The following is a 25,973-nucleotide window of genomic DNA, read 5'->3' on the forward strand; positions in this document are numbered from 1 at the left end:
CTTGAGCGATTATGTACATATGTAGAAATTACACATTATAAATTATTCATTTACATTACTGTCTATCTCCCTGTCTAGACTGTAAGCTAGTTTGGGGCAGGGAACATGTCTGCCGACTCTGTTGTATTGTACTCTCCCAAATGCTTAGTACAGTGCTCCACACAGAGCTCAGTAAATACCATTGATAATGATGATTTTGGAACTGGGTCTTTCACAGTCCTAGGAAACAGATGACACCTAGTGATCCCTTTGTAAGCATCAATCAATCAATCAGTCAATCGTATTTATTGAGCGCTTACTGTGTGCAGAGCACTGTACTAAGCGCTTGGGAAGTACAAGTTGGCAATAAGCAATAAGAGTGGGGAGGAAGGGTAGAAAACTTCTAGCTAGCCAGCTTCTCATCATCTTCTACCTGATTAAGCTCTCGTCTTGGACAACAACTTCCCTCCTCCCCACACCCTTCCAGTGTCATTGTCTGCTAGAAACTTAAAGTCTTTTGTCCAGGGACGCATTGGCCAGATCATTTCCACACCTGTGTTTCTACAGCCTTTGGGCAATTTGCTGGAGGCTGAGGCCTTTTCCTCACTGAATGGACATGTAGCACATGGCTTAAGATCATTTAGGCCGCAATTTGATAACTCTCCTGTGAGGAATTTGCTTGAAAAATTGGAGAGAGAGGGGAACGCCCAGATGAGTGCATTTGCCTACTGTCCAATCAGAGGTGGGAAAACCAAGGCTGGAAGCAAAGGCCATAGATCCTCTTGGGCACCACTGTCCTTCCTGGGGTTTCATCACACCCCACAGACAAACGTTTTAAGTAAATGCCTGCCAATGACAAAGTAAGAAATAATCTTAAGGAGGCGTGAAGATGTAGCCATCTAGTCTCGGCTTGCTACCGCTTCAGCAGAACCCTTTAATTTTTGCCTCATGATGGCTTCTGCTTAGTTACTCGGTTTTCTGAAGAAAAATTGGATCTCGCACCTGCGGTATTGGAGAACATCCAGCTCCTCAATTTTACTCGCTTTTGACCCGCTACACATCCGCCGTACACCCCCTGGCCTGGAATGCCCCCCCTCCCCACATCCACCAAGCTAGCTCTCTTCCTCCATCCAAGGCCCTACTGAGAGCTCACCTCCTCCAGGAGGCCTTCCCAGACTGAGCCCCTTCCTTCCTCTCCCCCTCGTCCCCCTCTCCATCCCCCTATCTTACCTCCTTCCCTTCCCCACAGCACCTGTTTATATGTATATATGTTTGTACATACTTGTTACTCTATTTATTTATTTATTTATTTTACTTGTACATATCTATTCTATTTATTTTATTTTGTTAGTATGTTTGGTTTTGTTCTCTGTCTCCCCCTTTTAGACTGTGAGCCCACTGTTGGGTAGGGACTGTCTCTATATGTTGCCAACTTGTACTTCCCAAGCGCTTAGTCCAGTGCTCCGCACACAGTAAGCGCTCAATAAATACGATTGATTGATTGATTGATTGATTGACACGGACCACCTTGTCGTGGGGAGGCACTGCCCCCTAGCGGCTGGCTCGGGGAGAGGCCGTCCATCAGGCCGAGCCCAAGATCCACTCAAGGCCCGGTGGGGCAGGGCTGGGCTGGGCTGGGCTGGGCTTCCCAAGGGCCTGTCCTTTTCCTAAGGGGCCCCTGAAGTCTGACTGTCTCTGTCTCTGGCTCTCTCTACCCCCCGACGCCCCCGGTCCACGGGCTTCAGGAGCACAGTTCCAAAAGTAGCACTGAAAGGTCACAAATCAATCAATTAATCAATCAATCAATCGTATTTATTGAGCGCTTACTGTGTGCAGAGCACTGGACTAAGCGCTTGGGAAGTCCAAGTTGGCAACATGTAGAGACAGTCCCTACCCAACAGTGGGCTCACAGTCTAAAAGGGGGAGACAGATAACAAAACCAAACATACTAACAAAATAAAATAGAGTAGCTATGTACAAGTAAAATAAATAGAGTAATAAATATGTACTAACATATACATATATACAGGTGCTGCGGGGCAGGGAAGGAGGTAAGATGAGGGGGAGGGGGAGGAGGGGGAGAGGAAGGAAGGGGCTCGGTCTGGGAAGGCCTCCTGGAGGAGGTGAGCTCTCAGTAGGGCCTTGAAGGGAGGAAGAGAGCTAGCTTGGCGGATGGGCAGAGGGAGGGCATTCCAGGCCCGGGGGATGACGTGGGTCGGGGGTCAATCAATCAATCAATCGTATTTATTGAGTGCTTACTGTGTGCAGAGCACTGTACTAAGCGCTTGGGAAGTCCAAGTTGGCAACATATAGAGACGGTCCCTACCCAACAGTGGGCTCACAGTCTAGAAGGGGGAGACAGAGAACAAAACAAAACATATTAACAAAATAAAATAAATAGACCAGATACGTACAAGTAAAATAAATAAATAAATAGAGTAATAAATATGCGCAAACATATATACATATATACAGGTATATATATGGGATTATATATGTATATATACACAAATGAACTCCTTGTATCCAAAGCCAATGGACTCCATTCTGTTCCAGGCCGCCCTGACCTCTCTGTACTCCTTTTTTAAAATGGCATTTGTCAAGTGCTTTACTATGTGCCAGGCACTGTACTAAGCACTAGGGTAGATAAAAGCTAATCGGTCTGGGCACAGTTCATGTCCCACACAGAGCTAACAGTATTGATCCCCATTTTACAGATGAGGTAACTGAGGCGCAGAGAAGTTAAGTGACCTACCCAAGGTCACACAGAAAATAAGTGGCGGAGTTGGGATTAGAACCCAGGTCCTCTTATTTCCAGGCCCAGGCTCTTTACACTAGGCCAGGCTGTTTCTCAGTCCTTAATGATGCGGACCACACCTTCCTCCAGGAAACACTACCGGGGCTCTGTTTTGCTGACACGGTGCTGACCTGGTTCTCCGGCTCCCTCTCTGACCGCGCCTTCTCCAGTTTCATCTGCTGGTTCCTCTGCCGCCTCTCACCCTCCAATTGCGGGAGCCCTGCAGGAATTTATTCTGGGCTGCCTACTCTTCTCGCTCTCTGCTCACTCTGTCAGGGAGTTCATCTGCTCCCACGGTTTCAGCTAATGCATCTATGTGGGTGACTCCCAAATGTAACTCTCCAGCCCCGACTTCCCATCCAACCTGCAATCCCTCACCTCCTCTTGCCTCCAGGCATTTCCACCTGGATTTCCCACCGTACTGCAAACTGAACTACTCATCTTTCACACAAAACCCTCTCTTCCACCTGCTTTTCCCATCCTGGTCTAATATACAACCATCATCTCTGAACTGTAAACTCATCTCTAGAGTGTAAGCTTGTTGTGGGCATGGAATGAGACTACCAACTCTATTGTACTCTCCAAAGCGCTTAGTACGGTGCTCTACTCGTGCTCAATAAATTCGATCATTTTTATTAAGCGCCTACTGTGTGCAGAGCACTGTACTAAGTGCTTAGCATACGATTGATCAACCGATTGATATTCACTGCTGTACAGATGATCTTGCTGCGCTTATCATTTTTCTTAAATATTCCATGCACGTCTCCTCACTCCTCACGAATCTCTGATAGTTGCCCATCTATCTCCGCATCAAGCAGAAACTCCTCACCATTAGCTTCAAGGCACTCAGTCAGCTCTCACCCCACTACAATCCAGCTTACATGCTTTGTTTAACTTACTTAAACTTAATTTAACTTACATGCCAACTTACTGTGCCTCACTCTCACCTCTACCTCCTTGCTCACATCCTCCTTCCAACCTGGAACTCCCTCCCCATTCACATCTTACAGCCAACTACTCTTCCCATCTTCAAAGTCTTATCTCTCATCTCACTATGCTACTTTCCCTCCCTCCTGAATCAACTAGGCACTTTGAGTCCATGCCTCCCACACTCTCCCAGCGCCCACCCCCACAGCACTTAGGTGCATTTGCTTATATTCTGTTGCTTCCTCGTCCTATAATTTTTATTAGTATCTGCTCCCCCCCAACTACTAAATTCTAAGATCCCTGAAGGTAGGGTTCATGCTTACTAATTCTATGGCACTCTCCGAAGCGCTTCATACAGTTCTCTGCCCGGTGTGATAATTCAGCATCCATCTCTCCACTCCTCAAATATCTCCATTGGCTTCCCATTTCCCTTCACATCAAACGAAGACTCCTCACAATTCTCCTCAAGATTGAGCACCTTCTCTCTCCATCTTATATATGAACGCCCGCCCAGTACTCCCCATCCCACTCTTTACTTTTCTTCCATGCTCTCCTCCTAGCTCTACCTCACTATCCTCTTACCAACCTTTGTTCCCTCGCCCATCCTCTTCCCCTAACCTAATCTACGTGGATGGCCCACTGACATCACAAACTTAACATGTTCAAAATGGACTCCTTATCTTCCCACACAAACCCTGTCCTCCCCATGACTTTCCCATCACTATAAACAACACCACTCTCCTCCCCATCTCACAGGTCTGTAGCTTTAGCATTGTCCTCGCATCATCTCTCTCATTCAACCCACCTATTTAATGGATCACTAAATCCTGTGGATTCAACCTTCAAGACATTGCTAAAAACCGCCCTTCCTTCTCTATCCAAAGTGCTACCACATTAATCCAAGCATTAATCCTATCCCTCCTTGACTACTGCATCAGCCTCCTCGCTGACCTTCCTGCCTCCTTTCTCTCCTCACTCCAGTCCATACTTCAATCGGCTGCTCAGGTCATTTTTCAAAAAAAAAAAAAAATAAATGTTCAGTCCACACATGCCCACTCCTCAAGCACCTCCAGTAGTGGCCCATCCGTCTCCCCAAAACAGAAACTCATTCATTCATTCAATCATTTATTGAGCGCTTACTGTGTGCAGAGCACTGTACTAAGTGCTTGGGAAGTACAAGTTGGCAACAAATAGAGATGGTCCCTACCCAACAACAGGCTCACAGTCTAGAAGCGGGAGACAGACAACAAAACAAAACATGTGGACAGGTGTCAAGTCATCAGAATAAATAGAAGTAAAGCTAGATGCACAGCATTAACAAAATAAATAGAATAGTAAATATGTACAAGTAAAATAAATAGAGTAATAAATCTGTACAAACATATACAGGTGCTGTGGGGAGGGGAAGGAGGTAGGATGGGGAATGGGGAGGGGGAGAGGAAAAAAGGGGGCTCAGTGTGGGAAAGCCTCCTGGAGGAGGTGAGCTCTCAGTAGGGCTTTGAAGGGAGGAAGAGAGCGAGCTTGGCGGATGTTCACAGGGAGGGCATTCCAGGCCAGGGGGAGGACGTGGGCCAGGGGTCGACGGCGGGACAGGCAAGAATGAGGCACAGTGAGGAGGTTAGCGGCAGAGGAGCGGAGAGTGCGGGCTGAGCTGGAGAAGGAGAGAAGGGAGGTGAGGTAGGAGGGGGCGAGGTGATGGACAGCCTTGAAGCCAATAGTGAGGAGTTCTCCTTACCATTAGTTTTAAAACACTCAATCACCTTGCCCACTCCTATCTTAATCAATCTTTCAATCAATCAGTTGTATTTACTGAGCACTTACTGTGTACAGAGTAAGTACTAAGTACTGTACTAAGCACTTGGTATATGAAAGTATAACAGACACATTTCCCTTACCTCGCTGATTTCCTACTTCAACCCAGCCTGCTCTTTTCGCTACTCTAACAACAACCTACTCACTGTACTTCAATCTCATCTATTTCACTGCTTACCCCTTGCCCATGTCCTCTCTGATTTTTCTTTTATGCTATTTTTTAAGCTCTTACTATGTGCCAGTCACTGTACTAAACACTGGGGTGGATACCAGATAATCGGGTTAGGCATGGTCCCCGTCCCACACAGCACTCAGAGTCTGGTTCAGTGGAAAGAACACGGGCTTGGGAATCAGGGGTCATGGGTTCTAATCCTGGCTCCACCACTTGTCAGCTGTGTGACTCTGGGCAAGTCACTTAACTTCTCTGTGCCTCAGTTACCTCATCTGTAAAATGGGAATTAAGACTGTGAGCCCCATGTGGGACAACCTGATTACCTTATATCCCCCCAGCACTTAGAACAGTGCTGGGCACATAGTAAGTGCCTAACAAATGCCATCATTATTATTATTAATACCCATTTTACAGATGAGGTAATTTAGGCACAAAGAAGTTGTGACTTGCCCTAGGTCACATGGCAGAGAAGCGTGTGGCCTAGTAAAAAGAGCATGTGCCTGGGAGTAAAAGGACCTGGGTACTAATTCCCTCTGCCATGGGTCCTGGATGTCCCTCTAATACTGCAAACCGAACTGCTCATCTTCCACCCAAAACCCTCTCCTCCATCTGACATTATCAATCAATCAATTATATTGATTGAGCACTTGCTGTGTGCAGAGCACTGTACTAGGTGCTTGGAAAAGTCCACTATATCATCAGGGGAAGCTTTTGATGGATAGAGCCTCCTGAGGACTGATAGCCCCATCCTGGCTCAGGAGGGTAGGAGGAGAGAGGCCCAGCTTTGTAAGCCATTAACCCTTGCTGATGTCTGTGCACAAAACTCAGTTTCTTCCCCCATATTATAAGCTTGTTCTGTGCTTTTCTGAACCCTCAATCCATTCAATGACTTTCAGAAGGGAACTGGACTGAACACCTCCCTGATGTTGGGTAACTCAGCTGAGATTTGCCTCAACACTAAAGCACTGGTCTGTAGATTTAGGTAGTCAATCAGTCTACTAGACTCTAGACTGTAAACTCCCTCTAATCTGTAAACTCGTTCTGGGCAGGGAATGTGTCTCCTGATTCTATTGTTTTATACTCCCCCGAGCACTTAGTACAGTGCTCTGCACATAGTAAGTATTCAATAAATAGGATTGATCAATTGATCAGTCAATCGACAAGTATTATGTATTGAACATCTTCTGAGTGCAGAACATTATACTGCTTGCTTGGGAGAGCACACAGAAGAGACACAGACCCTGCTCTCAAGAAGTCATCCCAGGAAAATTCAGGGCTGAGAGGGAGGGAGGGAGAGAAGGGAGGTCTGGCAAAATGGGTCAGGAGATCACAACACCCTGGGGGTCTAACATATTTTCCCCAATATAACATATTTCCCCCCAATAGGCTAGATTTCCCCCAGCAGCATACCCCAAATGAACCAGCCCAGATGTCCCTTGACCTATTGGATATGTGGATCCCTACTTCACTGTTCCCTCTGGCAGACATCTTCAGCTCTCATCTGCCAAAAGTACTCAGTCCAGTCTTCTCTGCAGATGTGGCCATGATTTTAGAAGGGTTAAGCAATCACTTTCCATAGAAAGCTCCGATCCACAGGACCCAAGACTGTAAGCGCCTTGTGGGCAGGGATCGTGTCTTCCAACTCAATTGTATTGTACGCTCCCAAATGCTTAGTAAAGAGCTCTGCACACAGTCAGCACTCAGCACTCGATGATACCATCGACTGATTGATCTCAGCTATCCATCGTTATTGCTTCCGAACTTTTGTTCTTGAAATGTAGTTTTCTTAATTAATATTGGCTCTACTGTCAATCAATCATATGCTCAAGCATCAAAGGCCCCAGTTGCTTAGTTCCTATGTGCTGTTAATGACAAGAATATAATACTCTGAAAGCCTTACAGCTATTATATTGTGTGGAAACTCCATGACTACTTGCTGTGGAAATGAAAATTGTAGTCTATGTTTGTACAACAACATGGCAAAGTGTGGTCTCTAGGAAGTACAGGTAAGGTTGATTAGATTGCGATGTAGACTTAAAAGTTGAATAATGCACTCTTGTGAAAAACTCTCTTCAAAATTATTTGACTTCCCATGATGTCATCATAAAGGTCCAAAAAAAATCTTAGTGTTATCTTTTCCTGTCACATGACTAGTACAAACAAAAGAAATCCTTATCTTTTTGTTTCTACTCCGGTACTTTATAAAATGGCATGAAGCACCATTCAGGGGTCAGACATTAAAGACCCAGCTTGAGAAGGTTTATTTTGTATTTCACACTGCTTAAAAGAGCTGCTTTTTTTCAGCCAAAATGGTTTTCCTCACCCCAAAAGTAATTTCAGCCTCTTGATTTGAGTGGCGTGATGTGAGGTTTTTTCCTCCAAAGTGATTTCCTTCAGGCTGGCAAGAAGCTGGCCCAGGAATCAACTGGGGAGGGGTCACTTTCTGGAATGAGGATTCTGAACCTCCAAGAACAGGTTATGAGGACTTGTGCCCAAGGACATGTGGGCTCTAGTGCGTGGCATGCAGGTGGGCCCTGAAGTTTGACCTTGAACCAGGCAGTGGTTGCAGCTACAGCACTGGCAGTGGCAGCATCACCATGGTAACTGATCAAAATTTCAATCTTTCAGCGATCGGTTTGGTGTATTGACTACCCAGATTCTGAGTGCTTTAGGGATTGTTCAACTCTGATCTGAATTTCTTTGATTTATCACTGCAATTAAGAAGATTTGGTTCAAAGAAATAGCTTATTGGTTGATGTTTCACACCGATGTGATAGTGTTTACACAGATGTGCTTTGAAACCTGGGTTACCGTGGATTTGGGCGCTACCACATGACAGAGTCCTGCTTTTAAAAGGTAAGTAATATAACATCTAGCTGTTGTGGCCTTCAAAACAGGCCGGCCGACTTGACCCTTTTCGGAGGTGTTTTATCTGTTCATTGTATTAAGTTTTAGTGGTTTTATTTTGTGTTAAGTCTCCTACGGTAAATCACTGCTTTGAGAGCTCTTTTTATAACTCAGGTGCACACAGGGGCAGTGCTTAGCCCTGCCCTGATGAAAAGGTATAGCATTACCTGCTTTAAAGCACCTGCCAATTAATTAGCCGGGAAAGAACACACAACAAGCCCTGCTGCAGCCCAGAAAGCAAAGCATCCAATCCATTTGATCTCACAGGTTTAAGGTAGGACTGAAAAGATCATGAAGCAAGACTGCAAACCATATCTGTCATGATGATTCTCTACGGAATCATCTGCAGAGTAAGCCTAAACCAGCCAAGTGACTTTCACAGTCCTCTTCCATTTGGAGTATTTTAACTCTGAAAAATCCAGGTTTCACGATACAGTACTACTACTACTACTAGTGACAGTAGTAGTAGTAGCAGCAGCGGCACTCAGGACTACCCACCTAAAACCTGTACCCACTGTACCTCCATCTCATCTGTCTCACCACTCCCCCACATCGTCTCCCTGGAACCCCCACCCCCTTCATATCTGGCAGATCGCCACTCTCCTCGTCTTCAAAGTCCCATTAAAATCATATCTCCTCCAAGAGGGCTTCCCTGACTGAGCCCTCATTTCCTCTATTCACCCTCCCTTTAGCATCGCCTATGCAACACTTTGATTTTCAGCCGGCCCCACCTCCAACAGCACTTATGTACATATCCATCTGCAATTTGTCTCAATGCCTGTCTCCCACTTGAGACCGTTAGCTCCTCGGGGACAGGGATCTTGTCCACCCACTCTATTGTGCTCTCCCAAATGCTCTGCACGCAGTAAGTGGTCAATAAATACCATTAATTGATTGATTGATAGTAGTAGATAAAAACTAGTTCTAGTAGCACTATTACTAGTGGTAGTAGAAGTGGTAAGAGTAGTGATAATAGTTTTATTTAAGTGCATACCGATTGCAGAGCACTGTACTAACCCCTGGGATAAAATACACAAGGTGGGAATTAAACACGGTCCCTGTCCCTCACAGTTTAAAGTGGTAATAGAAGGAGTCAGTTGGTCAGTCAGTTGCAGCGCATTGTACTAAGCGCTTGGGAGAATACAATATAACAGTCACATTCCCTGCCCAAAACAAGCTTGCAATCTAGGCGGGGAGAAAGACATTAAAATAAATAAATAAAATTGCAGATAAGTGCATATGTGCTGTGGGGCTGGAAGGGAGTCTGAGTAAAGGGAGCAAGTCAGGGAGACACAGAAGGAGTGGGAAAAAAAGGCTTAGTCAGGGAAGGCCTCTTGGAGGAGATGTGCCTTTAAATAAGGCTTTGAAATTGGGGAGAGTAATTATCTGTTGGATCTGAAGAGGGAGGGCATTCCAGGCCAGAGGCGGGACGTGGGCAAGACTTTGGTGGTGAGATGGAGATATGGTGAGAAGGTTGGCATTCGAAGAGCCAAGTGTGCGGGCTGGGTTGTAGCAGAAAAGTAGCGAGGAGAGATAGGAGGAGGCAAGGCGCATGAGCTCTTTAAAGCTGATGCTAAGGAGTTTCTGTTCGATGTGGAGGTGGATGGACAACCACTGGGGGTTCTTGAGGAGCGGGGAAACAAGGAAGAAGGAGTCGTCGTAGTATTAGTCCCAGTGGTCGTGGTAGTAGTGAAGCAGTATGGCTTAGTGGAAAATAATAATAATAATGATGGCATTTATTAAGTGCTTACTATGTGCAAAACACTGTTCTAAGCGCTGGGGAGGTTACAAGGTGATCAGGTTGTCCCACGGGGGGCTCACAATCTTCATCCCCATTTTACAGATGAGGTAACTGAGGCCCAGAGAAGTGAAGTGACTTGCCCAAAGTCACACAGCTGGCAATAGGTGTAGTCGGGATTTGAACCCATGACCTCTGACTCCAAAGCCCGTGCTCTTTCCACGGAGCCACACTGCTTCGGAGTCAGAGGACGTGAATTCTAATCCATGCTCCACCACTTGTTTGCTATGTGACCTTGAGCAAGCCACTTCACTTGTATTTCAGTTACCTCATCTGTGATTCGGTTACCTCATGGGGATTAAGACTGTGAGCTCCACTTCGGACAACCTGCTTACCTTGTATCTACTCCAGCGCTTAGAACAGTGCTTGGCACATAGGAAGTGCTTAAGAAATACCGGGTTCTATCGTCAGGTCTTGGGAATGGGGAGAGAAGGAAGGCTCAAAGCCCCCCAGAAGCCCCCCACGGATGCGCTCAGAGTCCACGGGGCCCTTTTGGATTGAACTGGAATTGGCATTGCTCTCCCAGCCGAATTATCAATCAATCAATCAATCGTATTTATTGAGCGCTTACTGTGTGCAGAGCACTGTACTAAGCGCTTGGGAAGTACAAGTTGGCAACATATAGAGACAGTCCCTACCCAACAGTGGGCTCACAGTCTAAAATTATGGTGGGGATTGCGTGGGCGGGGGGAGCTCGGGGGCGGTGGTGGTCGGGGTGGTGGTGGTGGTGATTTGTGGGGGGACCCCTACCCCCAAACTCCGCCTGTCCCCTGCGCTCCGACCTCTCGGGGAGAGCTGGGACCGGCGGCCGCGACCCTCGAGTTCGGCTCTGGTGAGCGTCGCCCTAACCCCAACTCCAACCCCGAGGCGAGCCGGCCTTGTCAGGTGCTGGTTGGGATGAGATAAGCTTTAAAGGGAGCGCGGCAGGGGGAAACCCGCCTCGATTATGTCAAAACCCCAAATTCCCCGTCCGGCGCGATAAAAGAGCGGTGCGTGTTCCGTCTGTTCGTGTTGGAAATTAGGGAGGGAAACTGTCAGATCTTGGGCTTCCCTTTCATGTGTGTCTGGGCAGGTCTCGCCCTCAGCTAACGTGCTTTCCCCTCCTCCTCTCTCTTTCCCCCTCCTTTTTTTCCTCCCTCCTCCCCGTCTTCCTTTCCTCTCCCGGCTGGACTGTAAGCTCTTCGAGCGCAGGGATAGTGTCTACCTACTCTGTTGTATTATATCAATCAATACTCTATCGTATTGTACTAATAATCATGATACTGCACACTCCCAAGCGCTTAATCCAGTGCTCTGTACCCAGTAAACGCTCAATACCATTGATTAATTGATTCTTCCTCCCCGCTCCCCCTCCCTCTTCTCCTTTTTCTCTTTCCTTCTCCCCCCTCCCTTTTAGGGTATTTGTTGAGTGCTTACTGTGTGCCATGGTGAGCGCTTAACAAATACCACAGTGATAATGATTATTATTATTATTAATAACCATAATGACATTTATTAAGCGCTTACCATGCGTCAAGCATTGTACTAAGTGCTGGGATAGATAGAAGAAAACCAGCGTGGCTTAGTGGAAAGAGGAAGGGTCAGGGTTCTAATCCCGACTCCGCCACTTGTCAGCTGTGTGACTTTGGGCAAGTTGCTTCACTTCTCTGGGCCGCAGTTACCTCAACTGTAAAATGGGGATTAAGACTGTGAGCCCCACATGGGACAATATCTGATGACCTCGTATCTACCTCAGTGCTTAGAACAGTGCTTGGCACATAGTAAGGGCTTAACAAATGCCATCATTATTATTATTATTATGTCGTACATAGGGGCTCCCACATGTGGCCTCCATCCTTCCCTCTTCTTTCCGCTCCCTATCTCTTCCTCATCCTCTCTCCCGTACTGCCCTCACTTTCCCCTTCTTTCCCTCCCGTCTCCCTCCCTCGCCCCCTCCCCATTTCCCCAGCTTCTCGCTGCCTCTCCTCGCACCTGCCTGTGCCCCACGCTGCGGCCGTCGACCTCTTCCCCATTCGGCTCCTTCCTTCCCTCGATCGTCTTTATTGAGCGCTAACTGTATGCGGAACACTCCTCCCACTTCCCCCGGCTTCCCCCTTCCCGATCCCAATGCGGTCCCGGGAGTTCGGAAGTAGCGCGCATCAAGAGAGAAGCAGCGTGGCTCAGAGGACAGAGCCCGGGCTTGGGAGTCAGCGGTCATGGGTTCTAATCCCGATTTGGGCAAGTCACTTCACTTCTCCGTGCCTGTCACCTCATCTGTAGAACGGAGATTAAGATTGTGAGCCCCACATGGGACAACCTGATCACCTTGGATCCTCCCCAGCGCTTAGAACGGTGCTTTGCACAAAGTAAGCCCTCAACAGATACCAAAATTGTTATTATTATTATTGTAAGAGGCGGCTGAGAGGTAGCTGCTTGGCTCCTCCTCCTCCTCCTCCCTCCCCCTCCTCCGCCGGCCGGACTCTGGTCCCGTCCCGTGTCCCCCCCTCCCTTCCCCTCCCTTTTCCTCCCCTCCCGTCCCCTCCCCTCTATTCCGAGGCGGAGCGGCACCGAGGGGGCATCGTGGGCTCCGGCGGGCGCACGCGCCTCATTAGCATAGGTGCGGGGGGCGCTTATAAAGCGGGCAGGGGGGCGCGACCCACACTCCAGCCTCCGCAGGACACGCGGGAGCCGCGGGCCCGAACCCCCAGACGGGACCCTAGGCCGGACCCCTGCAGAAAAGACCCCCGCAGGCCGGACCCCCAGACCAGACCCCCGCAAGCCGGACCCCCGCAAGCCGGCCCCCCCAAGACCGGACCCCCTAAGACCGGACCCCCAGACCAGACCGGGCCCCCGCAGGCCGGACCCTCCAGACCAGACCCCCAGGCCTGACGGCCCAGACGGGCCCCCCTTAGTCCGGACCCCCGCAGGCCGGACACCCAGACCAGACCCCCTTAGGCCGGACCCCCCAGGCCTGACGGCCCAGACGGGACCCCCTTAGGCCGGACCCCCGCAGGCCGGACACCCAGACCAGACCCCCTTAGGCCGGACCCCCCAGGCCTGACGGCCCAGACGGGACCCCCTTAGTCCGGACCCCCTTAGGCCGGACCCCCAGACCAGAGCAGACCCCCTTAGGCCGGACCCTCCAGACCGGGCCCCCAGGCCTGACGGCCCAGACGGGCCCCCCTTCTTAGTCCGGACCCCCTTAGGACGGCCCCCCCAGACGGGCCCCCCCCTTAGTCCAGGCGGTCCCCCCGGTCCGCCCCGCCCCGCCCCGCCCCGGGGTGCCCATGGGGCCCCTGGCTGAGGCCGGCGGGCTCCTGGGCGGGCCGGGCGGGCTGGGTCCGGGCGGGCCGGCCCCGGTCCTGCTGCCCCCCGCCGGGGAGCGGCCGGGCCCCCCGGGCCTGGCCCACCTGCACGGCCTCCTGCGCCGGAGGCAGCTCTACTGCCGCACGGGCTTCCACCTGCAGATCCTGCCCGACGGCCGCGTCAGGGGCACCCGCCAGGACCACAGCCTCTTCGGTAGGTCCGTCCACTCCCCGGCCCCCCCCCGGCCGAGGGACCCCAGACCCCCAGGCACCCCCCCCCCCCTCCCCCCCCCCGGGGCAGGGACCCCGCCGGGCGAAGGGGTTAGACTTCCACCTTGTCTGCTGGGTGACCTTGGGCAACTCACTTCCACTTCTCTGTAAAATGGGGATGAAGACTGTGAGCCCCACGTGGGACAACCTGCTGACAATGTATCTACATTAGAGAAGCAGCGTGGCTCGGTGGAAAGAGCACGGGCTTTGGAGTCGGAGGGAATGGGTTCGAATCCTGGCTCTGCCAATTGTCAGCTGTGTGACTTTGGGCAAGTCACTTCACTTCTCTGGGCCTCAGTTACCTCATCTGGAAAATGGGGATTAAGACTGTGAGCCCCTGGGGGACAACCTGATCACCCTGTAAGCTCCCCAGCGCTTAGAACAGTGCTTTGCACATAGTAAGCGCTGAATAAATGCCATTATTATTATTATTATCTACCCCAGCGCATAGAACAGTACTTGGCATATAGCTTTAGACTGTCCACTGTTGGGTAGGGACTGTCTCTATATGTTGCCAACTTGTACTTCCCAAGCGCTTAGTCCAGTGCTCTGCACACAGTAAGCGCTCAATAAATACGATTGATTGATTGACAGTAAGCGCTTAACAAATACCTTCGTCATTATTATTATTATTATTTTCCGAGCCTCGATCTGCGGTGGGGTTAGGAGCAGGAAGGGGAGGCTGCGCAGACCCTTCCCACCCCTTCTCTCCCCCGCAGGACCCGCGACTCCGGATGCGGCGGGGTGGTCCTGCGGCAGACCTGACCCGCGGGGCGAGGCGGGGAATAATAATAGTAATAATGGTATTTGTCAAGCGCTTACTATGTGACAGGTACTGTGCTAAGCGCTGGAATGGATACGAGCAAATTGGGTTGGACATGATCCCTGTCTCACAGAGGGCTCCCCATTTTACAAATGCGGTAACTGAGGTCCAGTGAAGTGACTTGTCCAAGGTCACGCAGCAGACAAGTGGCGGAGTCAGGATTAGAACCCACATCATTTGACTCCCAAACCTGGGCTCGTGCCACTAGGCCATGCTGCTTCTCATCGTCCCCCACGCCCCCGAGCCGGGGCGGGGTGATTCCGGGGTGTCTGACCTGGGACCACCCGGTTTCTCAATCACCTCCATCCCTCGTTTAGGGAGGCTGGCCTGGTGGTGTCCCCCGGGGCCTGTGGCCAGGGGGGCGGAGGAGGGGGCAGTGGGTCTGGGGTCTCTGTGAAGCAGCATGGCCTAGTGCCAAGAGTCAGGTCGTGGGTTCTGATCCCGGTTCCGCCACTTGTCAGCTGGGTGACCTCGGGCAAGTCACTTCACTTCTCTGTGCCTTAGTTCCCTCATCTGTAAAATGGGCATTAAGACTGTGAGCCCCACCTGGGACAATCTGATTACCTTGTATTATCCTCAGTGCTTTGCACATAGTAAGCCCTTAACAGATACCATTATTATTATTACCTTGTACCCACCGCAGTGTTTAGAACAGCGGTTGGCACATAGTAAGCGCTTAACAAATACCATGATGATGATGACGGGTCTCGAGCAGTGTGTGTGTGTATGTGTGGTGGGGGGCGTTCTGGGTCCCGGGCCCTGGGTGACAGAGACCTGGGAGGGGCCGGGGAAAGGCCCCTCCAATTTGTACTCAATTTGTACTTCCCAAGCGCTTAGTACAGTGCTCTGCACATAGTAAGCGCTCAATAAATACGATTGATTGATTGATTGATTGATAAAGGGGGGCGAAGGGGAGCGTCAGTCTTAGGAACCTCGTCGGGCGAGGGGGCGCGGTCCCCGCCCCTCCCCATTTACCGCTTCCCGAGTTCCGTCCCCGTGCCGGCTGCCCGCCGCTGCCTGGAGGAGGTGTCACATAATAATAATAAAATAATAATGATGGCATTTGTTAAGCGCTTACTATGTGCAAAGTACTGTTCTAAGCGCTGGGGGGGATATAACATGATCAGGTTGTCCCACGTGGGGCTCTCAGGCAATCCCCATTTTACAGATGAGGTAACTGAGGCTCAGAGAAGTTAAGTGACTTGCCCAAGGTCACACAGCAGACATGTGGCAGAGCCGGGATTCGAACCCATGACCTCTGACTCCAAAGCCCGGGCTCTTTCCACTGAGCCACGCTGCTTCTCACATAGACCTCCTTCCCTTCCCCACAGCACCTGTATATATGTATATATGTTTGTACATATTTATTACTCTATTTATTTTACTTGTACATATCTATTCTATTTATTTTATTTTGTTAGTATGTTTGGTTTTGTTCTCTGTCTCCCCCTTTTAGACTGTGAGCCCACTGTTGGGTAGGACCTGTCTCTATATGTTGCCAATTTGTACTTCCCAAGCGCTTAGTGCAGTGCTCTGCACATAGTAAGCGCTCAATAAATACGATTGATGATGATGATGATGATAGACGGAGCAGGCTGGGAGCTGCCCGCGCCTTCGGCTCTGACGAGCTTCTGCGGGCGGGGGGTCAGGGTAGGGCCTAGGACGATGGCCGGTGGGTGTCGAGGGGTTAAGCAGCCCCCCCGGGCCCTAACAGGAAGCCGCCTGGAGCGAGGTGCAGCGGACCCCCCGGCTTTCTGCCTCCACTACGCTTCCTTCTCCCGTTAGAGCGCGGGCCGCTTCCCTAGCGAAGGCCCATCGCGCCCTCCCCCTTCTTCCCTCTTCCTCCTCCTCCACCCGCAGCTTTTTTGGAGGGGGTCTTTCTGCCTCCCGCGCCCGCCCCCACGTCCCGGGGGGCGTCCAGCCTGCAGCTGTAGCTTTGTGAGAGTCCCCGGCTGGTGTGATGAGCTGACCGGACGTCTACTCCTTCTTCAAAACTTTGGGGGGCTGTCCCCTGCCTTTCCCCAACGCTCGCCAACTCGGCCAAACGAGCCCTCGAATCAGTCAATCAATCGTGTTTATTGAGCTCTTACTGTGTGCAAAGCACTGTACTAAGCGCTTGGGAAGTACAAGTTAAATGCACCCAGACTAGTGTTTGGGGAAAATAATCATAATATTGGTTAAGAGCTTACTATGTGCCAGGCACTGTTCTAAGCGCCGGGGTAGGTGCAAGGTAATCAGGTTGTCCCACGTGGGGGGCTCACAGTCTTCATCCCAATTTTACAGATGAGGTCACTGAGGCACAGATAACTTGAGTGGCTTGCCCACGCTGACAAGTGGGGGAGCCGAGATTAGAACCCACGCCCTCTGACTCCCAAGGCCGGGCTCTTGCCGCTGAATTCCTCAAGCCAGCCTCTCCGTTGCCCTCGAAGCCACCACCAACCCGTTAGAGGTGTTCCCCGCCGCGGGGAGACTTCCTCCGCTGTGTAAACACCGAGTCATTAGTCTGAAAGCCGTGGGGGTGAGATCAAACAGTGGCGGAGACTCTTTTAAAGGTTCTTCCTTCTCCTGGCCGGCGCTGCAGCCGGCTGGGTGGCCCGCCCGCCCCCCGAGCCCTGCCAGTGCCAGCTCTTCGCTTGGGAGGAGACCCCGGACCGTCCGTCCGCATCTCTACGGGTCCCGGGGCTCGGGGCCGCGGTTCTAGTTGCCGTTCCCTCCGGGGCATTCATTCATTCAATCGTATTTATTGAGCGCTTACTGTAAATAATAATAATAATGGCATTTATTAAGCTCTTACTATGTGCAAAGCACTGTTCTAAGCGCTGGGGAGGTTACAAGGTGATCAGGTTGTCCCATGTGGGGTTCACAGTCTTAATCCCCATTTTACAGATGAGGTAACCGAGGCCCAGAGAAGTGAAGTGACTTGCCCAAAGTCACACAGCTGACAATTGGTGGAGCCGGGGATTCGAACCCATGACCTCTGACTCCAAAGCCCGTGCTCTCTCCACTGAGCCACGCTGCTTCTCTATAATAATAATGGCATTTGTTAAGCGCTTACTATGTGCAGAGCACTGTTCTAAGCGCTGGGGGGATACAAGGTGATCAAGTTGCCCTACGTGGGGCTCACAATCTTAATCCCCACTGTGTGCAGAGCACTGCACTAAGCGCTTGGGAAGTACAAGTCGGCAACATATAGAGACGGTCTCTACACAACAGCGGGCTCGCAGTCTAGAAGGGGGGGCAGACAACAAAACAAAACATATTAACAAAATAAAATAAATAGAATAGATATGTACAAATAAATAGAGTAATAAATCCGTACAAACATATATACAGGTGGTGTGGGGAAGGGAAGGAGGTAAGGCGGGGGAGAGAAAGGAGGGGGCTCAGTCTTGGGGCAGGCGCTGTCGGTCTGTTTATGCTCCTAAGGGACTTGGCTGCCCCGTCTCCTCCCACTGTAAATAAGAAAGACTCATTTCTTATTCCCACCTCCTGGAAATCATTCGAGTCATCTGACGGCTCTTTAGTGTATGCCCTTTCTTAGCTGGGGAAAAAAGGTTCGGACTGCAAACCTGCTTGGCTAAAATCCTAAAAGAGACAGCAGACAAAAGCCCCCTTCCCCGCGCCAGCCCTACTGCCTGGTCAGCTCACACGGGATGACTGTATCGGGTCGCCTGGGCTTTACTACTCTGGGTCTTGGGGAGCATCAGCTGCGAATTGCACACCCTCTATATACTGCCAACTTGTACTTCCCAAGCGCTTAGTACAGTGCTCTGCACACAGTAAGCGCTCAATAAATACGATTGAATGAATGAATGAACCCTCCCAGGCATCTGTCCGTTCCCCCATTGACTGAAGGAAACAGCTCCACAAACCCAGCAGGATGATTTACCCATGCATTAACAACCATTTAGTTTATCCACTATGAGATACTTATGAGTTCTATACATTTGATGGAAAAATGCATTCATATTAAGATGCTGGAAAAGAATTGGTCATTTGTTCATTCTTTCAGTCATATTGAGTGCTTACTGTGTGCAGAACACTGTACTAAGCACTTGGAAAGTACAACACAGCAAGAAAGAGAGACAATCCCTGCCCACAACGGATTCACAGTCTAGAAGGGGAGACAGACACCAATACAAGTAAACAGGCATCAATATAAATAAATAGAATTATAGATACAATGCATAAGTGCTGTGTGGCGGGGAGAGGGGGAAAGAGCAAAGGGAGTGAGTCATGGTGACACAGAAGGGAGTGGGAGCTGAGGAAAAGTGGGGATTAGTCTGGGAAGGCCTCTTGGAGGAGGTGTGCCTTCGTAGGGCTTCAAAGGGGGGAAGAGTGATTGGTAGATTTGAGGAGGGAGGGCGTTCCAGGCCAGAAATAGGACATGGGCCAGGGGTCAGCAGCAAGATCGGCGAGATGGAAGCACAGTGAGATTAGCACCAGAAGAGCAGACTGTGCGGGCTGGGATGTAGAAGGAGAGAAGGGAGGTAGGTGAGGTAGGAGGGGGCAAGGTGATGGATAGCTTTAAAGCCAAAAGTGAGGAGTTTTTGTTTGGTCCTATTTCATTTCCCAAACATTCCCATTCCGTAAAAGACAATAATGCTAAATTAAATGTTTATGTTCTCTCATCACCCCACCATGTTTTCCCTGACTACTGTCACAAGCATTTCTCTGTCACCTAAAACATGAGTACCCAGCAACCCTTTTGTCCTTCCACCCATCCCATCACTCTCTTTTTTCCTCAGGTTTTTCCTTTCTCCCCACCTTCATCTCGCTCTCTCTCCTGTTCACCTTTCCCATTTTCCTCTGGCCCAGTCTCCTCCTCCTTCACCACATCTCAACAGGCCCTGATACATCCCACAGACAGACGCACATCTATGCTGGCCCTTCCTCCCCAACACACCCTTACCCTGCCACCCTGCCCTGAGTGTGCACCTGAGTGTGCACTTCTGTATAGGCAAGCACTGTCCCAGCCTTCCACCCCATTTCTCCCTACCCTCAGCCTGGTGCTCCTTCTGGCTCCCCTGCTCAGTGACTCTCTCCAGATCATTCACTTTACTGGTTTCCCCCTGCACCATGGGCTTGCTTATTTCCATTCTCCCATGGCTCACCCACCCACTGTGGGGTTTTCTCCATTCCTTCCAGACGTGCGAAGGGCCCACCTGCACATTGCAGGTCAAGTGGGACTCCTGAAATTGGGTGTTCAGGTAATAAACCTAAGGTTCTCCCTGGAGACCAAAATCTAAATCATTCTGAACAATGAGACCCTCTTTGTGCCCCCAGGAATCCTGGAGTTCATCAGCGTGGCTGTGGGCCTGGTCAGCATCCGCGGCGTGGACACTGGTCTCTATCTCGGCATGAATGACAAAGGGGAGCTGTATGGATCTGTAAGTGTCAGACTACCCCTCTCACTGACTCAACCCACTGACAAATACTGAGAAATAATAGGATCTGGGGATATTGTTATTATTATTATTACTATTACTAATACAGTTGCCACAAGGCAGCGATCCACCAAACCTGACTACTGGACCAGTTGTGACAATACCTGTAGTCATCTGGAGTGAGCGGGCGGGTACTTAATCCGCACATTCACCTCCTTGAAGAACCAAAGACTTACGGCACCAAAATAACTAAAGACTTTTCTCATTGGTAGTGAATGAGCTTTTTTTTAATCCATCACAAAGGATTTGGTACCGCAGTTCAGTCCTGGAGATGTAAGTCTGTGTTGCTCTCTTGGCTCCCTGCTTTCTCCCAAACCGTAACTGAATGAGTCTCATCAGTGCACAGCTGCAATTAAAACTTAACCACTGGGTGATCAGAGCAATAGAAGGTAATTCGGCAATAAAACTTATGAATGCAGCAAATTTAATTCTTCTAGGAAGCCCTGGCCGCAGTAGTCGGTGACTAGTTCAGTGTAATTGATGGTTAAACGGTCTTGCTGCCAGCCCCTTCCACCTCCGCTCTGGCAGATGGCCCAGGAAGAGCCTCAGCCAACGCTCAGTCTGCCCCTTTACCAGCAGGGAGAGACATTATGAGTTAGAACTGACAGTTGCTTTCTTAGGGCCCCAGGCTGGGAAATAGCCATCAAATGCAAGATGATAATAATAATGATAATAATAGCATTTGTTAAGGGCTTACTATGTGCAAAGCACTGTTCTAAGCGCTGGGGGGATACAAGGTGATCAGGTTGTCCCACGTGGGGCTCACAGTCTTAATCCCCGTTTTACAGATGAGGGAACTGAGGCTCAGAGAAGTTAAGTGACTTGCCCAAGGTCACACAGCAGACATTTGGCAGAGCCATGACCTCTGGCTCCAAAGCCCGTGCTCTTTCCACTGAGCCATGCTGCTTCTCTAACCCTCCTCCTCATCATCAGTGGTATTTATTGAGTGCTTACTGTGAGCAGAGCACTGTGCTGAGCACTCGGTGGCTCAGTGGAAAGAGCATGGGCTTGGGAGTCAGCAGTCACGGGTTCAAATCCCAGCTCCACCAATTGTCAGTTGTGTGACTTTGGGCAAGTCACTTCACTTTTCTGGACCTCAGTTACCTCATCTGTAAAATGGGGATTAAGACTGTGAGCCCCCCGTGGGACAACCTGATCACCTTGTAACCTCCCCAGCGCTTAGAACAGTGCTTTGCACATAGTAAGCGCTTAATAAATGCCATTATTATCATTATTATTATTATTGTTACAGTACAGTAGAGTTGGCATACATGTTCCCTGCCCCTCAAGTTGCTCCCCTCCTCCAGGGAGAGCCAAGACCCAGCAGAGCTCCAGAAGATCAGTGCCTGGAGAATCCAGACAGGGTTTTGGCTACCTGCGGCCATCACCACCGCCTTGGTCCACGGGCTCTGCTCAGTTCAGAGGTCACTTAGCCCTGGCCAGGAACTCCACTCAGCTCAGAGGTCACTTAGCCCTGGTCCAGGAGCTCCACTCAGCTCAGCAGTCTGTTAGTAGTCAACGGTCCCATGTGCCATTTTCAGCACTTGTTGTCATGATGATCCTAGGGCCGAAGCTGCTTTATCTTGAGAGGAAGCTACCTGGGAGCCTTGGCTTCAGCTGGCACCAAAGGCTAGAGGGCCAAGGTGACCAAAGGGAACTTTTTTGCTACTGCTTCATAGGTCCTATTTGGTCTCACTCTGTGCTTCACTTGACCCGGAAGCATGGAGGATGGGGCCACAGCTCCCGCCTCTAGATTAAGCACTTTGCACTCAGCAAACACTCAATAAATGCAGTTGAATAGGTGATGTCTCTCTGGCTGGGATCCACCTACCCTTTCTAATGGGCTAGACCAAGATGGAGCCATCCCTGCTAGGGAAATAACACACCCTATAGGGGAGGGGAATACCTGAAAGAAGAAAGAGCCAAGGCCCCTGCCTGGAAGGAGGAAGGAGAAGGGAAGGAGGAGGCACATACCCCAGATAATGCAAATCCACAGCTATTGAAGAGGGAGATGGGAGCCTCTCTAGAATAGGTTAGTGCAGAAGCAGGGAGATGGCAACTCTTCCATCTTTGTCCTCCTCCTAGGATGACTTTCCCTCGGTCCCACCAAAAACCACTCCTGGGCCTGAGGGCGTAGTCATCCCACCCTATCCAAGTCCAGGAGGCCTTCCCAGACTGAGCCCCCTCCTTCCTCTCCCCCTACTCCCCCTCCCCATCTCCCCGCCTTACCTCCTTCCCCTCCCCACAACACCTGTATATATGTTTGTACAGATTTATTACTCTAGTTATTTATTTTACTTGTATATATTTATTCTATTTATTTCATTTGGTTTATATGTTTTGTTTTGTTGTCTGTCTCCCCCTTCTAGGCTGTGAGCCTGCTCTTGGGTAGGGACCATCTCTATTTGTTGCAAACGTGTACTTCCCAAGTGCTTAGTACAGTGCTGTGCACACAGTAAGCACTCAATAAATACGATTGAATGAATGAATGAATGTCTGGCTTCCAATGAGACTGAACCCTTTCTCCACTTTCACTCTTCATTCTGTGACTCCCCAAGAAAGGCAGGGTTGCCTAGTGGAACGTGAGCAAAGTTGGGAGTCAGGAGCCTGTTTCAGACCTGATTATCTTATAATTATCCCTGTGCTTGGCACATAGTAAGCGCTTAACAAATACCACAATTTTTGGCATCATTGCTGTTAATCAGGTTATTATTATTACCTAGCCCAGCCATTGCCCTGACGTGGGACCTTGGGCAAGTCACCTAACTCTGTGTTTGTTTCCTCATCTCCTAAAATGGGGGTGAAACACCTGCTCTGCTTCCCTTGTAGACTTTAAGCCCCTTTTGGATCAGGGACTGTATCCAATCTGATTTTCTTATGTCCACCCCAGCACTCAGCACAATGCTTTGGCAAATATCACATAATAAATACCATCATGAGTACTTAGTAAAGAACTCTGCCCTCAAATACCATTGATTAAAAGCAAGGGGTTTGGTGACATGTCATTAGAACACGCGTGGCACCCTGTTCGTCATGAGGCTTCCCCTTTTCATCCTTGTGTGCACAATATCTCAAAATGTGTGAGAGAAGCAGTAAGCCCCGCGGCTCATCTGGAAGTCACAGCCTCAGCCATTGGGATGTAGTCCCAACTACTGCCCAGTTGCCCAATCTTGGGCTGGAGTGCGGGGGGCCGTGGCCGAACAGTTTCGCTGCTGGGTCTGCAGTTCCTGCCTGGATGCCTGAGTCGGGACCGGGGCTGAGGCTCAGTGGGAATCAATCAATCAATCAATCATATTTATTGAGCGCTTATTGTGTGCAGAGCACTGTACTAAGCGCTTGGGAAGTACAAGTTGGCAACATATAGAGACAGTCCCTACCCAACAGTAGGCTCACAGTCTGAAAGGGGGAGAACATTGGACAAGGTCTCAATTGGCTGGTCAAAGCAGGGTTAGAGTCTGTCCCGCACTTAGAACAGTGCTTTGCACATAGTAAGCGCTTAACAAATGCCATTATTATTATTATTATTATTAGAAGGGATAATACTGATGGTATTTGTTAAGCGCTTACTATGTGCCATAGCACTGTTCTAACCCGATACAAGGTAATCAGGTTGTCCCACTTGGGGCTCACAGTCTTAATCCCCATTTTACAGATGAGGTAACTGAGGCACAGAGAAGTGAAGTGATTTGCCCATAGTCACACAGCAGAAGAGTGGCAGAACCGGGATTAAACCCACAACCTCTGACTCCCAAGCCCGGGCTCTTTCCACTATGCTTCTAGCGGGTCTTACTGACCATTTTCCCTTCCCCACTGCAGCTAAACACTTGACTCCTGTAAGGCTGGGGAGAGATTGGATCCCAGCGGTGTTTGACCCTGAGTTCTGTCCATTTGCCTGGGGTCACAGGGAGTTTAAAGGCCTCCACTCCCCTTGTCCTAGGCTGGGGGCTGGCTCTCCTGCTCCTTGTGGGGCTGGCTGGGCTGGGGGCTTCTTTTCCTGTTTGCTCATTGGGTTGGGTTGGCTGGGCTGGGAGCTGGCCCTCCTGCTGCTTATTGAGCTGGCTGGGATAGGGGCTTTCTCTCCTCCTGCTGGAAGCTGAATGAATGAATGAACGCTCAGTCCGGCCGGCTGGAGTGCCTGTTTTCCCTCCATTCTATCTGGACAACGATGTGGTTTGGGAGTTGGGAAACATTTGTCCCACAGCAGGAACCTGTCTGAGCTCGGTGTGCCTCGTTGTCAGAGGAACTGCTGGTGTTCCCGTACCCAGTGTCGGTGTGGGCGGGAACTTCGTGGAAAGGTTTGGGGAGCACCCCTCCCCCTCTAGAAGAACTAGGTGCTCTTTTGTGTGTTTATCATCTAAAATGATAATAATAATTGTGGTATTTGTGAAGCACATACTATGCACCAAGCACTGTGCTCAGCACTCGGGTAGGTACCATAAAATCAGATCAGACGGTCTATATCCCACCCTGGGCTCACATTGTAAAGGAGCGGGAGACAAGAGGGAGACCTGTCTCACAAACCAGAATTCTGTTTGTATGAGTTCTAGACAAGACTCCTTGGACTTCCTGCCCTCCTCCCGCCTCCTCCTCCTCTAGCGAGGCAGGCCAGGCCAGGTCCTAGCCATCCTCACGAAATAGGGCGCTGCTTCCCGGAAACTTTCTAGGAGAGCTGCCATGAGCTTTTAGGGGTCTAACCTGTCTCTCTTTCTCCTTCCCCCATTCTTTTCCTCTCTCTTCCCCTCTCTTTCTCTTGCCTTCTAGGAGAAGCTGACCTCAGAGTGTATTTTCAGGGAGCAGTTTGAAGAGAACTGGTATAATACTTACTCCTCCAACATGTACAAGCACGGGACCTCGGGGCGCCGTTACTTCGTGGCCCTGAACAGAGATGGCTCTCCGAGGGACGGCGCCAGGGCCAAGAGGCACCAGAAGTTTACCCACTTCCTGCCCAGGCCCGTGGACCCCAAGCGGACTCCCAGCCTCTACCGAGATGTCCGGGGGCCCAGCTGAAGCGAGAGCCTGAGTTTGAGGGAAGTCCTTAGGAGACGTTGCCTCCCGCCCCGGTTTCTGTGGCTGTGGAGCTAGACGAGGAGGAGCCACAACATTAAACCGCTGCCTTGGGAACCGAGGTTCATTGTTCTTGATGGATTTGGTTCACCCAGGAGAAGCTCCTCCACTCTGGGGGGCTACATTCTCTCAGAGGCTAAGCGAGTCCTGTTCTGACTGTTACATGAACGGGAAATCAGTTTCCTGAATCTGCTGCTGAAGCCTGGTTCTACGGCCTCTGACCCTGAAGACTTCATTCTCCCCTGCTGCCTGGGGGCTGGGGGTAGGGGTGGGAGGGGAGGAAGGGGCGGGCATGTGGATGTGAGCAGAGCAGGGACCAGACTTTCCGTCTCACAGATCATCTCCTTCACAGACTCTGAGTGGTCTGAGGAAATTGGGGAGTCTGGGAGTCAGCGATGGACCTTGGAATATAATTTGTGTCAAGATGCTGCCTTTTTAAGGATGGGCGTATTTATACACTTTCAGGTTTCATATATTTATTTTATATATTTATTAAAGAGTTTATTTTTTACTTGGATGTGAAGAAAATTGAAAGAGAAAAACCTCCGCCCTCATAACTGTATGTTGATTAGCTCCGGTCAGAACTGAAAGACGACCCCTCGTCGCCCCACATTAAAAAGTAGGACAGCACCATGAATTTCTGGCTCCAGAAAGCACTGAGCAGTCCAGGGCCAGGCTGTGTGGGCTGCAAGG

At 50.1% G+C, this 25,973-nt stretch overlaps 1 protein-coding gene across 1 annotated transcript; it reads left to right on the forward strand.

Moving 5' to 3' along the window:
- The first annotated feature begins 13,658 nt into the window (after window positions 1-13,658).
- Window positions 13,659-25,529, forward strand: FGF20 (fibroblast growth factor 20). The gene is made up of 3 exons (XM_038755420.1): window positions 13,659-13,890; window positions 20,056-20,159; window positions 24,978-25,529. The coding sequence occupies exons 1-3, from the start codon at window positions 13,659-13,661 to the stop codon at window positions 25,221-25,223; spliced, it is 582 nt and encodes a 193-aa protein (XP_038611348.1). The 3' UTR covers window positions 25,224-25,529.
- The last annotated feature ends 444 nt before the right edge of the window (window positions 25,530-25,973 follow it).

This window comes from Tachyglossus aculeatus, chromosome 12, assembly GCF_015852505.1.
Source record: "Tachyglossus aculeatus isolate mTacAcu1 chromosome 12, mTacAcu1.pri, whole genome shotgun sequence".
NCBI lineage: Eukaryota > Metazoa > Chordata > Mammalia > Monotremata > Tachyglossidae > Tachyglossus > Tachyglossus aculeatus.